The sequence below is a fragment of the Cynocephalus volans genome, chromosome 5 (assembly GCF_027409185.1).
Source record: "Cynocephalus volans isolate mCynVol1 chromosome 5, mCynVol1.pri, whole genome shotgun sequence".
NCBI lineage: Eukaryota > Metazoa > Chordata > Mammalia > Dermoptera > Cynocephalidae > Cynocephalus > Cynocephalus volans.
The window spans coordinates 120045406-120060395 of NC_084464.1; the positions used below are offsets into that span (position 1 = coordinate 120045406).

A 14990-nucleotide genomic window follows, 5' to 3' on the forward strand; every position below is an offset into this window, starting at 1 on the left:
TGTTTAAATGCTAACTTAACCTTTTTTTTTTTAATATGGAAGGACATCCAAAATATATTAAATATGAGTGGGAGAGAAGTATTTTACACAGCTGCATATATAGTATGATTCCATGTTTGGAGAAGAGGTTATACATTTAGAAACATGGAAAAGGGAGCTGTTAGGGAGCTCTGCACCTAAATGTTAACATTGACCATAAGGTTATACTAAAGGAACAAATACATTACAGGTACATTTACTCCATCACTGATTATTATTATTACTGTTATTATTATTCATTCTATCAGTTTTGGGGGAAAATGCTAAAAATTATGTATACTGATTTGCAGATTACATCATTTGATTCTGAGAATAGAGACCACCTACAGATCAAGAAATATACATTCAATTTTTACAAAAGCTGAAGTAAAGTAAAAACCCTTGTTTTTAGACAATGTAATTATTTTGAGTAGTATAAAGTAGTGCTACATTTTAGCCTACAGCACAAATCCAACCCCATTCACTGTTGACAAATCTTGGCCAAGGAAACTATTTGTAGATTAAAAGAACATAATCATACACACATACCAGTAACAGGGTGTGGGGGGGGAGGAGCACTGTATATACTAATGACATGATGTTATTATCAAGAGCTAGAAAAAAATCTTCAATAATTAGTCATATAATTAACTATTGCCAGATAGAATGGCTCAACAAAACTGTAATAAATACTTTCAGTTTTGCAAGGCCATTCAGTTTCTGTCTCAAATACCCAGCTCTGCCACTGTAATATAAATCAGCTGTACGCAATAGAATGGAGGTGACTATGTTACAGTAAAACTTAATTTACAAAGAGAATTGACAAGCCAGATTTGACCTGAGGATGGACCATAGTTTGCAGACCCCTGATCTAGAGCAAAAAAAGAGAAAGCATTCTAATTGGAAAATATTCTCTAAAACTCAACTGATTCGTAATGAGTAACTCCAGCCTTCATATTAATTCATTCTTTTATTTGGAAGAAAGGTTAACTCATCCTGGAGTACATATCAACAAGCCATATTGTTCAGAATCTGAGAATTCATGACAGCATTACTGAGGTTTTTCGAGGACTATAAAGACAAATGTCAACAACTGAGTTCCACACCAAGTATGTGTGATGGTTAAATTTTATGTGTCAACTTGAATGGCTACCAGGTACTGAGATATTTGGTCAAATATTATTTCTGTATGGGTGTTTTTGGATGAGATTAACATTTAAATTGACAGACTGGATAAAGCAGACTGCCCTCCATAAGATGGGCCTTATACAATCAGCTGAAGGCCTGAACAGAACAAAAAAATTGACCATTCCCTCAGTAAGAGAGAATTCTTCCTGCCTGATGGCCTTTGAACTGAAACATTGGCTTTTTTTCTGCCTTCAAATTTGAACTGAAACATAGGCTCTTCCAGCCTTCAGGCTGGACCTATACCATCAGCAATCCTAGGTCCAGCTTGCCAATTCACCCCACAGATCTTGGGAACTGTAAGCCTCCATAATCTTGTGATCCAAATCCTTATACAGGTGCCTCTTGACTTCCAATGGGCTTACATCCCAATGAACCCATCATAAATTAAAAATATCGTGAGTCAAAAATGCATTAATACCCCCAATAAATCCATCATAAAGTCAAAAAATGGCAAATCAAACCATTTTAAGTCCAGATGTTTCTCAACTTACAATGGGCTTATGTCCTAATAAACCCATCATAAAGTTGAAAAACTGTAAGTCAAACCATTTTGAGTCAGGAACCATCTGTAGTTATTTTGAAATTCTTAGCTTTAGGCATCTATCCTACTATCCTACTATAAGAATTATCTCTTTAGAATCAAGTGTGTTTATATCATTCTCCTGCTTACATGTGGGTTCCTTACAGTACATTAAATAAAACTCAAATTCTTAAAGTTTGGCAAAGTTCTTCACCAACTGGCAGCCTCGTTTTCTAGCACTTTATGACTCCCACTGCTCCCATTCCAGCTCTCCTACAAACCCTATCTAACCACAATTACTAATCACTGCCTCTAAATAGATCAGGCTCTTTCACGGTTCCAAGTTGTTTCATTCTCTACCTTCTTTAAGAGTCCCAGTTCAGAGTTAACTTGCTCTGTCTTTCCCGATACTTCCAGGTCCAGGTAGCATTAAATTGATCACTCACAATATATTATACAAAATTCCATCACGGCATTTACTAAATTATATTAACCCATATGTATATGACTTTTTTCTCCCTCACCAAACTGGAAACAGTGAAAGACTTTTTTTTTTTTTTTTAAGTGTCTGGCACCTAGTACAGAGCTCCACACAGGCAGGGTCTCAATAAATGCAGTCATTATTACCACTAGGTACCCAATAAATGTTCATAGGATAAAATTAGAATTTTGGAAGACTTACAATTAGAGCTAAAAAAAAAAAAAAAAAAAAAAGTCCTTCCCTATAGAAGAAAGATTTAAACAAGGGTTTTGCTTGGCAGTGGTTCTGTTTACGTTAAAATCCAGGATATTTTAAACTGTCCCTTGAGCTAGTTTGCATTTAAGTATCTATTTAAAGATCAGTAAATATTTATAAAAACAGCTTTTATAAAAGTAAATTTAAATGGTTTGAAGAGCTGAGGGCCAAAATTCCTAATAAATATGGGAAAAATCTCTGATAAGTCAAATACACACCAAAAAGTCACCAAAAAAAATAGAACATTAAACCACATAGAAAAATATTCCATGTGGTTTAATGCCAGATTTCTATGTGGTTTAATATCAGAAAAAAAAAATTTTTTTTATTACATTGGAGAATATGTAGTTAAGATAGTAAAATCATAATACAGTGATATTTATATTCCTCATCCCAATCCTCCACTCCATTTCAGGATTATTTATCTCTTGGGTAAGTGATTCTAGCAGACTTTTTCTTTTCCTCCTTTTATTATAGAATTAATAATATAACTTGGTGGAAACGGATGCAAACTGTGAAACCAGGCTACCTGGGTTCAAGTTTGTTTTACCTCTCATTAGCAGTGAGATCCTGAGTAAATTATTTAGTCTCTTCTGTGCCTCAATTTCTTCACATGTACAAAAAAGAAAAAATATATACTCATATATAGTACCTATCTTATAGTCTTGTGATAAATGAACACGTAAATATATTTAAAAGTTCCAGGCATATAATTAGGATCTCAGTAAATGTTATTATTTTTATTATTGTACATGCATAGAAATTTTCCAAAAGAATTAAAATCTATAAAAAACAGTGAAAGACTGGCATGAAGGAAAGATGAAAAGGCTTACCTTTAAGACTTTCTGTACAATTTTTTACAAAGCATATGTATAACTTTAATAATTAGAGAAGAAAAAATATCTGACAAATACCACATTACTTAATAATTCTTCTGTTCATCATGAGGTACAGTACCATACTCGGACTCTTTCAAGTTTTTAACCTTGCTCTTTTCCCTTCCTATTCAATCAAGAATATCTACACTGTCACCAGCTACTCGGACAATATTTATTTCTCATTAGCATATTTACAACTACATATCCCCTTCAAAACACAAACTCAATGCCCACCCACCACTTTTTTAACATCTGTATTCCAGGAGATTAAGCATACAATAGCTCGCTGTCTCTATGATCTCTAAAGTGGATACCCGCATCCAGGGGGTACATGAATAAAGTACATGGAAGAAAATACTAGAACTTCTGTTTATATTTCTAATTATCTTCAGGAAAATGTAATGCATTAAATTTTACTAATATTTAGCATACAGATTAACATTAGTGCCCTCACTTGGATTTTCAGAGCATCATGTTATATATGATATGTAAGGTAAACTGAGGGAAGAGAGGGGAGTTCTTCCACACAGAGGGCTTGACAGTCACATTCCCCTTCATTCATTTGATTTTTGTGTATTGCAGTGCATTGCAGTTTGTGCCTGGTTAAGCAGATTTACATATCACATTATGTAGTTTTATCTAAACTAACCCTCACAAAATGGATTAGTGCCTTACAAATACTACTGCAAAGAAACTAGAAATTGAAAAACCTGAAGATAATACTGAACATATTAGGCACAGACAAACAAGAAAACAGCCAAGCTGATGCCTCCCATGCACATTCATTATCACTCCATTTGCAAAAGAAAAAATTATGACAATCAAATCAAATCTGATAGTAATATGACACCTAGTATTTCCATTTGAAAAAACAACAATCAATCCTCTTAAAGGTAAAGATGATGCTTTGCAAATGAAGCTTCCAAAATGGGGAAGGCATACTGGGAGTGAACACAAATCATATATCTGCATACTTTACAAGTTGGAAAATGACTGTAGAAATATCATTTTTACGTACCACTAAAAAAAAAGGGGGGGTGCCAATTAAATGACACCATGAATTACATGATGATGTATCCAGGTATCAGGAATGTTAAAACATTTTTCAAAAGTACATCTTAAAATTGATAAACTACAATCACTGTCACATACATATAAGAGGAGCACTTGCATGAACACATATTGCATATATACAATAGGAGAATTTTACTGATTGTTATGAATATTAAAAATGAGTCCACTGGCTCTTTATACTCTCAAAAACATTTGCTAAAGGGCCGGCCCCGTGGCACACTCGGGAGTGTAGCAGCGCTCCCGCCGGTGGGTTCGGATCCTATATAGGGATGGCCGGTGCGCTCACTGGCTGAGCACGGTGCGGCCGGTCACAAAAAAGACAAAAAAATAAAAAAAAAATCATTTGCTAAACACCTGTCCCTTTTATGAAGGGTCAGTCATAATGTATGAAGAAAAATAGCCAAACAACATGTAGCAAAAAGGGGAGGGACATCAAGAGGCTGTGCTACTCCAATCCCAAAGAGATCCAAAGATCAGTTCAGACATGAAATGTTAGGTTCTAGCCAGAGGTGAAATTCTAGGTCAGAAGAAAGTATGAACCAAGAATAAAATAGGTTCCAAGATTGGAAATTAAAGTTAAGTAGTCACTGAAGATGATTCCACTCAGTTAAAATAAGGTGAGCAGCATCAGACTAGTAAGTATATTTATTCTCATAAACACACTAGCTACTCAAAAAATAATTACATTATGACACCACACTCTAACTAATTGAGCTAACCAGCCAGCCCAAAATATAACTACAATAAAATCCAGCTCAAACTAAGCTAATTGGCATTCTTGCATTTAAGGATTTAAATCAAAATTTTAAGTAATTAATAGTATTTGTTGCTTTCTAAATATAGAAGGGAGGGAGAGATGGTGAAAGGGGAAATGTTGATCGAAGGGTACAAAGTTTCAGTTACACTGGAGGAGTTTTAGCGACCTACACCACTGCATGGTGACCACAGTTAATAACAACATTATATATTTCAAAATTGCTTAAAAATAGATTTTTAACATTCTCACTACAAAAGAAATAAATTGGTGAGGTGATGGATGTGTTAATTAGCTTAATTTAATCTTTTTACAATTTATACATAGATTAAAACACCACATTGTACTCCATAAATATACATATAATTATTGTCAATTAAAAAATAAATATTTTAAAATACATATAAAAAAGAAATCTTATAGTTCACTCATTAATCACTGCAAATAATTTTAAACACATGACCACAAAAGGTATAACAGATTCTTCAGGTATGATTCTGAGTTTCCTTATTCTCAATTCTACTATTAACAAGGGCCTTAAACTAGATTGGCTCAGGCTGTGGTTAAAATTACCTCAATTAAGAACAGTGATCAGATGGATAAATAGGTAGTGCACCTTTCACAGAAAAAGTATGAATTCAAGCCAATAAATATCCACCAAGTACTTCTTATATAAAAGAAGAAATTCAGGAAGGTGAGGTAGCAACCAACACAGATAAAACTATCTCCTTATATGAAAAAATTACATGCCTATTGGTTTCAGTGTGTGGGCAGGCCAAAGAGTCCTATCTTCTGGTTACATGAAACAATGTATTCCAAAAAAAGTATTTTGACAGCTATTTTGAATGACAGCCACATATTTAATTGAGTCTTTCATAAGCCTTTGCTTTTGTTTAGAAACTGGAAAAATGAGGTACAGTAAAAACTAATGAGAGATTGTTGATAAAAGCACTACAAACGTGAGGGAGCATACCAAGCGGTACTCCGGAGAGGTTTTATCTCTGTCTCAGAATATGACTATTTCAAAATATCACCTAATACAGGAAATATTCTCTACATGGTAGCAAATTACGCCAAAACTAAAAAGGATCTTCAGCACGCAGGAGAAAATAAACACACCGATTGAAATAAATTTTCCTAAATAACAAAGTTGTTTAGACCTAATGAATGCCACTTTTATTTATATAGCCATTCACCTTCAAAGGAAGTAGAGTAGGCTCAATAACTCATATTTTTCTGATACTTGGGAATATAAGTACTATACACAATCCATTTAAATGCCAAAATTTAAAAAAAAAATTTACTCTTAAAATATTTCAAAATAAAGTTTTGAGAAAACCTATAAATATCTGGGGTTTCTCTGTCCCCAAAACTAAAGCAGTTAATTTCTAGTCAAACTTTTCGGTACATTATTCCCAAAATGAGATGGAATTCTCAGTATTAGTGAGAAAGTTTCAGAAATGTCATGGCAAGGCCACATATGTATACTTTCTTACAGTCGAGAGACACACAATCTCTGCCTCTACAAAAGCAATGTAATCAACTGGTAGAAAACTTTAAACTATATGAAATGTAGTCCAAATCTTTCATCCCATTCTTCTCCAGAGGAATAACTAAAAACTGTAGTTCATTTCAGAACTTTGAATTTTAATACTGAAAAGCATTTTAAAATAATATCAATAAAGCAATCAAGTTTCATTCACTAGTTTTCATTCATCTACCATGTAAAGAAAGGCATAGACAAAGTTTCTGATGTTATATTCACTTTCTTTAAAGAACTTAAAATCCTATCAATAACTTGAATTAATTTAACACTACCTAACAAAGTCTTAAAACAATTTATCACTGGAGAGAAGCAGCAAAAATAGAGGTAGCATTACTATTCTCAGGTGGATTCTCAGACCAGAGGGAGGTTAATAAGAACATAAAATAAAACTAGATACCAAAGTCTGATCCCCTAAGAGAATCTTTTATTCTGACAGGAGGGAACACTGTTACACCAGTTCAGATGGCCTGGACAGAGTACTCTAGTCAAGGCTCAGCCACTGTTCAATGCAAGGCTTTCCAGGAAACCCTTCAGTCCTGGACAAACCCAGGATACTTTCCCTAGCCCAGTTTTAAAACTGAAAGTCCCATGCAAACCCAGACAGTTCTTCACCCTAGCTTGAGAAGTGGTAAAGGGAAAGCAATTCAAACATTTATTGAGCACCTCTTTATCAATCTCTATGCAATAAAGTGGGCTCATTGGATTAGATAATCTCTAATCTCTGCCAGCTTTAAGTTTTTAAGCCTCCCACTGAAACTGACCAGTGGCATTGATCTATTTTCTTCTGAATCACCTTACATGGCCTCTTGGAAGCATGAGACTTTGGTGTTCACTCCTGCCTTCAATTTCCTCTCTTCTGGAACCCACATTCTCCTGATTTTACTCCTACCTCCCTAGCTCTCTCCAGTCTCTTAGGATGGATCATCTTCCTCTACCTTAACAGAAAACATTAGTGTCCCGGGGCATGGTCCTCTGCTGTGTCTCATCTATACTCTCTGCTGTCTTCTCTATAACTTGTCCATGTGATTCACCCAGCTCCATGACCTGTAAACACCATTTATACACAGTAACTTTCCAATTCCTTTCTACACCCTGGCACCAAGATCACCCCATTGAGCTTCAGACTTGTATATCCAACTTCCTACTTCCTACTCAACATCTCACCTGAACCTGTTTCAAAAGGCCAAAACAGAACTCTTGTTTCCACTTATCTTCCTCACACTCCTACTTCCCTCCACTTCCCCCCATAACCTTCCCCATCTCAGGAAACGGCACCACCATCCACTATAATTATTGAAGCCAAAACTAAGATGTCAGCTTTGATTCATCTTTCCCTCAGGTTCCAAACCATCACTAAATCCCATCAACTTTATTTTTCATGTATATTCCAAATCCATCCTCTTATCTCCAAATCCAATCTAACCCCTCTAATCCAAGTCATCATCTCTCACCTACTAACGCAATGGCCTATTAACTGGCTTTTCTACTGCTATTTTTGCCCTGCTCCCCCGCCCATAATATCTTCCCACACAGAACTGCCAGGAGTGATCTATAAACATCAAAAATAGGCAATCTCTGTTTCTTGTCCCCAGTATATAGCACAATGTCTGCCTCACAGTAGGCACTCAATGTGCTGCACGAAAGAATGAACAGTCATCTCTCTTGCCCTTTTCATAGCCAGCTGACTCTCACATGCAGAACAGAATTCAAATTCCTTACAGTGCTTTACATTTTCATCAGGCCTCCCTCACCTCACATTCCTGCTCACTAAGCTCTCTAGACTCATCGGGCTTTTGATATTCCCAACTCCCCAAACTTCCCAAATTCATTTCCACCTTGGAGCTTTTGCTGCTTCTGTTTGTTCCCTGTGCCTGAACACTCCTCCCCTTATGGCTGGCTCCTCATCATTCAGGTCTCAGCGCAATGTTACCTCCTCAGAGAGGCCTTCCCTGACCAGCCTATCCAGAGTAGCTCTGCCCGTCCTCTGCCACTTCACCCAGTTTCCTTTTCTTTGTAGTACTTAACACTAGCTGGATTAGCTCATCATCTGTTTACTTACTCACTGTCTCCTTCCCACTAGAATGTAAGCTCCATTAGAGCAGGCACCTTACCTAGTACAATGCCTGGCACATAATTAATCTTTATTGAAAGAATAATTCACATTTACCAAGGTGATAAGCACTATGCTAAGTAACAACAATGGATTTTTTTAAAGAAAAAAAACAGAAAGTCGAAGTAAAATATTGGTGTAAAAAGCAATTTGATGTTCTTTTTATGTTAATCATTCCCATTCTTTAAAAAAGTAACCTTGCACAATAAATTACTCTTTTTAGAATATTACTTTGCCAGTGTAACATATGAAAATCCTTATTGTAATAATAACAATTAATATCATGTTGTGGCTTAAAAGTTTTCTGAATGATCATATTCTTTATTTTTAATTCATTTTGTGAGAACTGATTAAGCTAAACTCAGTAAAATACTATCTAGGAGACTTCAAGTCTTCATAGTTTTCTCATAGTACACATACACACATTTCATCCAGTAAGAAAAATCATGGCTCTCTAAAACCTTTCTGCTCACAACATACATAAATGTTTACAACATGACAAACAGAGCTTATCAACTGACCATTTATCGCCTGGTCTCAGATTAATTCACCAGCTTCATTCAAGCCAAGAAGTGATTGAATTCCAATTATTAATCAAGTTCATTTCACAAAAGTCGTCACTAAAGTTGAGATTCACCCCTCACCCTCCAATGCCTACTAAGAAATAACATGTTCAGTTGCGTTTAGGCTAGAGTTATGTTTCATTGTTACCCTAGTACTCTGAGGTCCATCTAATTCAGAACCACAGCAGAAAACCTTATAATTTGCTGTAATCATACCAGTCACTACCACTGTCATTATGACATCACTAAACACCTTACGGCAATGCACCAACTACGAAGAGGTAAATTTAAAGCTCAAGGCAAAGAACAAATGATATTTCTTCAACTCATGTTTCCTATAATATTTTATTTTTAGCACACTTTAAAAGTACAATACTCTACCTTAAAATATTTTCAAGATTAAACATGTCAGTATTTTTAAAATATGATTTATAAAAAGGAACACAGTATAACTAGGTATTAAGTACTCAAAATATCATTATATCATGCTAGATTTCAGCACCACACTCTCCCGAGTGAGCCACGGGCCAGCCCTATCATGCTAGATTTCAAAAGCTAAGGAAAATCCATCCTTCATCCACCTTGGAAACTAGCATATATTTTGAACAATAGGGTAATCTCAAATGCACTCAACCAAATGCATAAAAGACATACCTCTTGTTCTATTTAAAATTAGACTTCTAATCACACTTGTAATAGGAAAAAAGGGGCTTTTATTTGATCTTTGCATGGAAATATAAGAAAATATTCATTTAATTTTGGTTTATTACGCAGTTACTCCATAAAGCTGAAAAACTGCGGGTAAAGCCAAAACAAAATTAAATCCTACAGCAAAGGCCAAAAGTTCAGTATTTTCCAAACCACACTTGTTATTACTGCTCTTTGTTTTCTTACTGCCATTTCCTTAAAAAGAAAGTTTCCTCTGATTTTTTAGAAAGCTGGTTCTATATTGCCTTTGATTTTCCCTTTAGTCTAGCTACATATTTGTATAAACAAACAAACTAGTTTCAGGACACCTAGAATTAACCCATATATTGAGATAAACTCATTTTAATACCAGAAATTATTTACTTATCTCTGTCTTCACATTGATCCTCAGGACCAAAAAGACTGCTGATAAATTTAATCACAAGACAGGTTCCCTTCGTTTTTAGCCAAGCCCTAAAATTGCTCAAATTAGTCAAAAAATATAATGAATAATATTTTAAAAATATAAATTTTCTTCAAATTTCAGAAAGGAAAAAAAGACTCCCATATTAATCAACTCAGAGGTCATCATCTTGACCTTCATTCACCATCTGTTCATTTGCTAAAGAAACCACACAAGTTTTTCATCTAAGGTATAACGTTTAAACACTAATTTAAAATAATTTTGAATTTTTGTTAGTTCAAGAACAAAGAAACATAATAATTGAAACAATTGAAACACTGTACCCCACGAATATGTACAAGTAAACATTAAAATAAAAAAACAAAAAAAAATAATAGTTACATCACTATTACTGTAAAAATAATCCATTCTCAGCATATAGCTTAAAAAATTTTTTATTGGAAAGGCATATCTTGATTTACAATGGTTTATCGCTGTCAAACCTGAGATAAAATACATACTTTTAAAAAGACATACCGTCCTAATTCCTTAAACTTTGGTAATATTTCTAAAGTATCTTCTGCCATACACTGTGCCATAGCCAATATCCAGAGGCTGCAATATAACATCAACGTCCTTCAGTTATTTAACCTTTAAACACTAAGATGTTTTCTTCGTCATAGAAAACAATGAAAAAATGGATACATCTCTTCTATGATATACCTCCAAACAAGCTATTATTATCACAAATAAATTTGAAAAGGGTAGGGTACAAAGACATTGAAGATGGCTTTTGACGTGAAAGCCATCTAAATTGAAACCGCTCCCTCCAGCCCCTAGGGATAATGAAGTATCCTCTCAATCACTGAAGTTACTCAGATGGCAGGATTTGTGAATACTCAAAGCATCAGAACCCTCTGAACTGCTGTCTCCTCTTCTTAGGATAAATAGTATACATTTTATAATAAATTATACACTACTTCGATTGTTTTTTTACTAAACTCACGCCTACATTAAATTTTGTTATTTCTAAAAGTACTGCAGGACTAAACTTAAGAGAATGATTTCAAATCTAACGCTAGATTTTTAAAATCTACATGTCTTTTTTAAAAACCACATCACAAACAATCTAAACTATCACAGAACTGCATTATTTGAAATTTCAACAGCAATCTGGGTTAATCCTGATATTTTTTAAATAGCAGAAAACATTACTATCAAAGAATCCCTTCCAAATGCTGCTTCTGCTTTTTGTCTTATAAAATAATAGCTTTGAAAATGTATACAAAAATCCTTCTAAATTACACAAGTCGAGCAAGGTTACTTAACAGGACTCCCAGAACCACCTAAAATTGTAGGGGAAAAAATTGTTTAAGTACATATGGCATTTTTCCTGGATAAAAGGTCCATATACTTTCAGCTTCTGAAGGGAGCTCAAAACTCAATTAAGATGAAAGCGCCTGGAAAGACCCAAATTAAGGGAAGATATATCCTGATTTGGTGGCTCCTACACAACTTCTGAGCGATAAAGGCATGAAATGGCTGTCTGATACAAATAGCCCCCTTGACACACAGAACACGGCAAACCCCTAATTTTCCTAGAAGGGGACAGAAAGCTAAACGGATTATCCCCCAGTGCTCAAGGTTGACTGGCTCTCGCAGGACGTGCCTCCCCTTGCGCCAGAGGTTCTTAGGCGGAGCTGCAGTTCCTGTGGGGTCTCACAGCGACCGCATCACCAGCAGCCTCCTCCCGCCCCCAAACGTGCCGTGAAGTAGCGGCTGCCAGTGGGGGCACAGGAGACCCGGGCCCGCGCCCCACACTAGACGTGCGGGAGCGGAACTGCCTCCCCTCCGAGGCGCGCCCCGGGCCGCCGCGGCATGGTCGCAGCTACCCTCCCCGCCCGGGTCCCGGAGAGCCGCGGGCAAGCCCCGTTACCACACCCCACGAGAGAAAGGGTAGAGCACGGACAACAAAGCCCAACCCGAGAGGGCCTAGGCGAGTTGGAAGTTGCGGGGGCTGCGGCGGCCCGAGGAGGGGAGGCCGGGACGCTGCGCCGCGGCGGGGCCGGCGCGCCGGGATGCGGGGCGGACGCGCCTGGGACCCGCGCGGCCCGCCAGATGTCAGCCGCGGGTGCTGGCAGCAGGAAGAAACGGGGAGGGCGGGCGAGAAGCGGCCAAGGGGAGGCGGCCAAGGGGGAGGCAGGCCTGAGGAGGGAGGGCGACTGGGTCCCGCGGCGCCGCGGTCTGCCGCGACCCCCACCCCAGCCGCGGGCTGTCTAGTTCCTTACCGGCGGGGAAGCTGCGGACTCCGCCGGGGCTGTCCCGGCAGCCGGCCTCCGGGGCCAGCAAGCGCCCCCACATCGCGGGCAGGAGGGCCGGGTGGGCCGGGGGCGCCCGATTCCCTACGTTCGTCCTCCCCGGCCTTCGCCTCCTGCTTCTTCAGCGGCGGAAACTTGTGCGGAACCTGGGCCGCGGCGACACCGGCAGGAGGAAGAGAGAGCGGCCGGGCGGGCTGGTTAACGGCTGCTCAGCGATGGGCGGGGAGCGCAGGGGCCAGATTCGCCGCAGTGGCGGCGGCTGCCATGGCCAAGCCAGCTGGGCTGAGGCCCGGGCCGAGGAAGCAGCGGCTCCGCAGTGACGGCAGCTCGATCCCCGGCTGAGCCCAGGCTCAAAGGTTCTAGGCTAAGTTGCAGCTGCGCCTTCTCTTCGCCCCTCAGCCCGCGGAGAGCGAGCAGAGGCCGGGGGGCGGGGCCTTGAGGGGGCGGGGCCTCAGGCGCTTACTTAAGGCGTGCGCGGAGCGGGGCGGGGACTGCGGGCCTGGCGCGTGCACCCCTGCGCTTGGTTCTGCTTCCCTCGCGACGAGAGGGTGGGTCAAGCCCCTACGGCAGCAACTCTCCTTTCACGTGTGCTTACCCTGCGAGGTGAGAGGAGGCCAGTATCTTGCCCACCTGCCTTGGGTAGGTAATCCCTCTCGCCCTCTGGGGCACTCCTCTGAAAGAGACATACATGCAGGACTTGCCTTCGCATCACCACTGCTCAAAATAGAGGCTAACCCAAGAGGGGCTGAGACTACCATTCTCACTTGGAATTGGGATTGGCATTAAAATCTTCATCATGCATTCCTCAGACATCGTTTATAAAAGTCACTGTGAGGATAGAAAAGAGGTTGTTTCCTTAACTAATTTAAGGGGGACGGGAAGTTTGGGGATGAAAAACAGGTACCAAAGTATCCATGAGCCAGGGATGTAGGAAAGAAAAGATTGGAAGAGGAAAAAGGCCCGAAAGTAATTAGGTCCAGAGGGTTCAGAGACAGGCCATAATTGTAATCGAGTCGCTTGGTGTTTCAGATAAGGAACCAGAAAGAAGTCAAGATGACACCAGAGTATGTAAGGAGAAAGAAGAGTCTTCCTCCTTGCCCCCTTCGACTTCAGGTTGCTTCTCCTGGTCAGTTCCGCCCCCCACCCCCACTCCCTTCACCTGAACCCCCAGGACAGGAGAAAACATCCTGAAGAAGGACAAAAAGTTGCAACATTCTCTTATTTTTAAATCTGATTTATTGGCAGTACAATGATCCTTTCAACACTTAGATACAAAAAAGTCCATTTAATAAATATTGGCAGAGCATGACAGCAGAAGGCGGACTCTGCGCTAGGCCTATGAGTCAAAGGTAAACCAGAAAGGAAGTCCCTGCCCATAGAGTCTTTGAGTCCAGTGATGCTTTATCCTGTTCTGGAAGTTTAACAAAGGCCTCACATTTGTATTTTTCCTTGAAACACTGTAATTGGGAAATATTGCTTAAAACTTTTAGAGATTTAATTACATTTAGGTGTGTATTATATCGCTTACCACATCTGTGTTGTAATTTACCTGACTGCCATTTTACATCTAGTCTCCCTCCAATAGACTTCCAATTATTTCTCCAGATCATGAGATGTTGGCCAAGGGCCAACTATTTCTGATGATAAAAAGTGACAGGAACAAGAAAGAAGAATATGATTGCTTCCTTTTTCTGATTTAAATGTGCATTAGCTTTTTTAACATGACACTTAGATAGGATAGGTTAAACAAAAAACCTAAAAAATATAAATTCAAGAAAAGAGAATTATCAGAAGCTACAGCACTCTATCAAAGTATACATTTTTTTTCATGATTTATAGTTACCCATAGCCTCATATTAGGTACAGCATTTATTAAATACCAAAATGTTTTGATACAGTTCTAAGAAATGTATAAATTATTACAGTCATATCTTGGTTCTTGGTGAGTTTAATATACTTATTTGTTATTTCAAAACTTTGCCAATTTCCACTCAGTTGTAAACAGTGTTTAAAGAAAACTGTTTATTCAGGTTTTCTACATATTTTTATCAGTGTGAAGGATATGTGAGTACATGTGAATCTGAGGCTATGTAAAATATTCTACTACCTATTACAAAGTAAAAGCAAATAAAAACATAAACGTGTTGCTCTTTTGGCAGTTGACACCAAAGATAAAATTTTTGTGTTCCTACTAA

General features: G+C 38.3%; 1 protein-coding gene across 3 annotated transcripts in view; it reads right to left on the reverse strand.

Annotated features, from left to right (window-relative positions):
* Positions 1-13181, reverse strand: part of CEP85L (centrosomal protein 85 like) — a 143575-nt gene extending 130394 nt beyond the window's left edge. For all 3 annotated transcript variants that reach the window (XM_063096999.1, XM_063096998.1, XM_063097000.1), the window contains exon 1: positions 12766-13181. In XM_063096999.1, the coding sequence (XP_062953069.1) occupies positions 12766-12838 (73 nt within the window). In that variant the 5' untranslated portion in view covers positions 12839-13181. The remainder of the gene's footprint in view (positions 1-12765) is intronic.
* Between the last annotated feature and the right edge of the window lie 1809 nt (positions 13182-14990).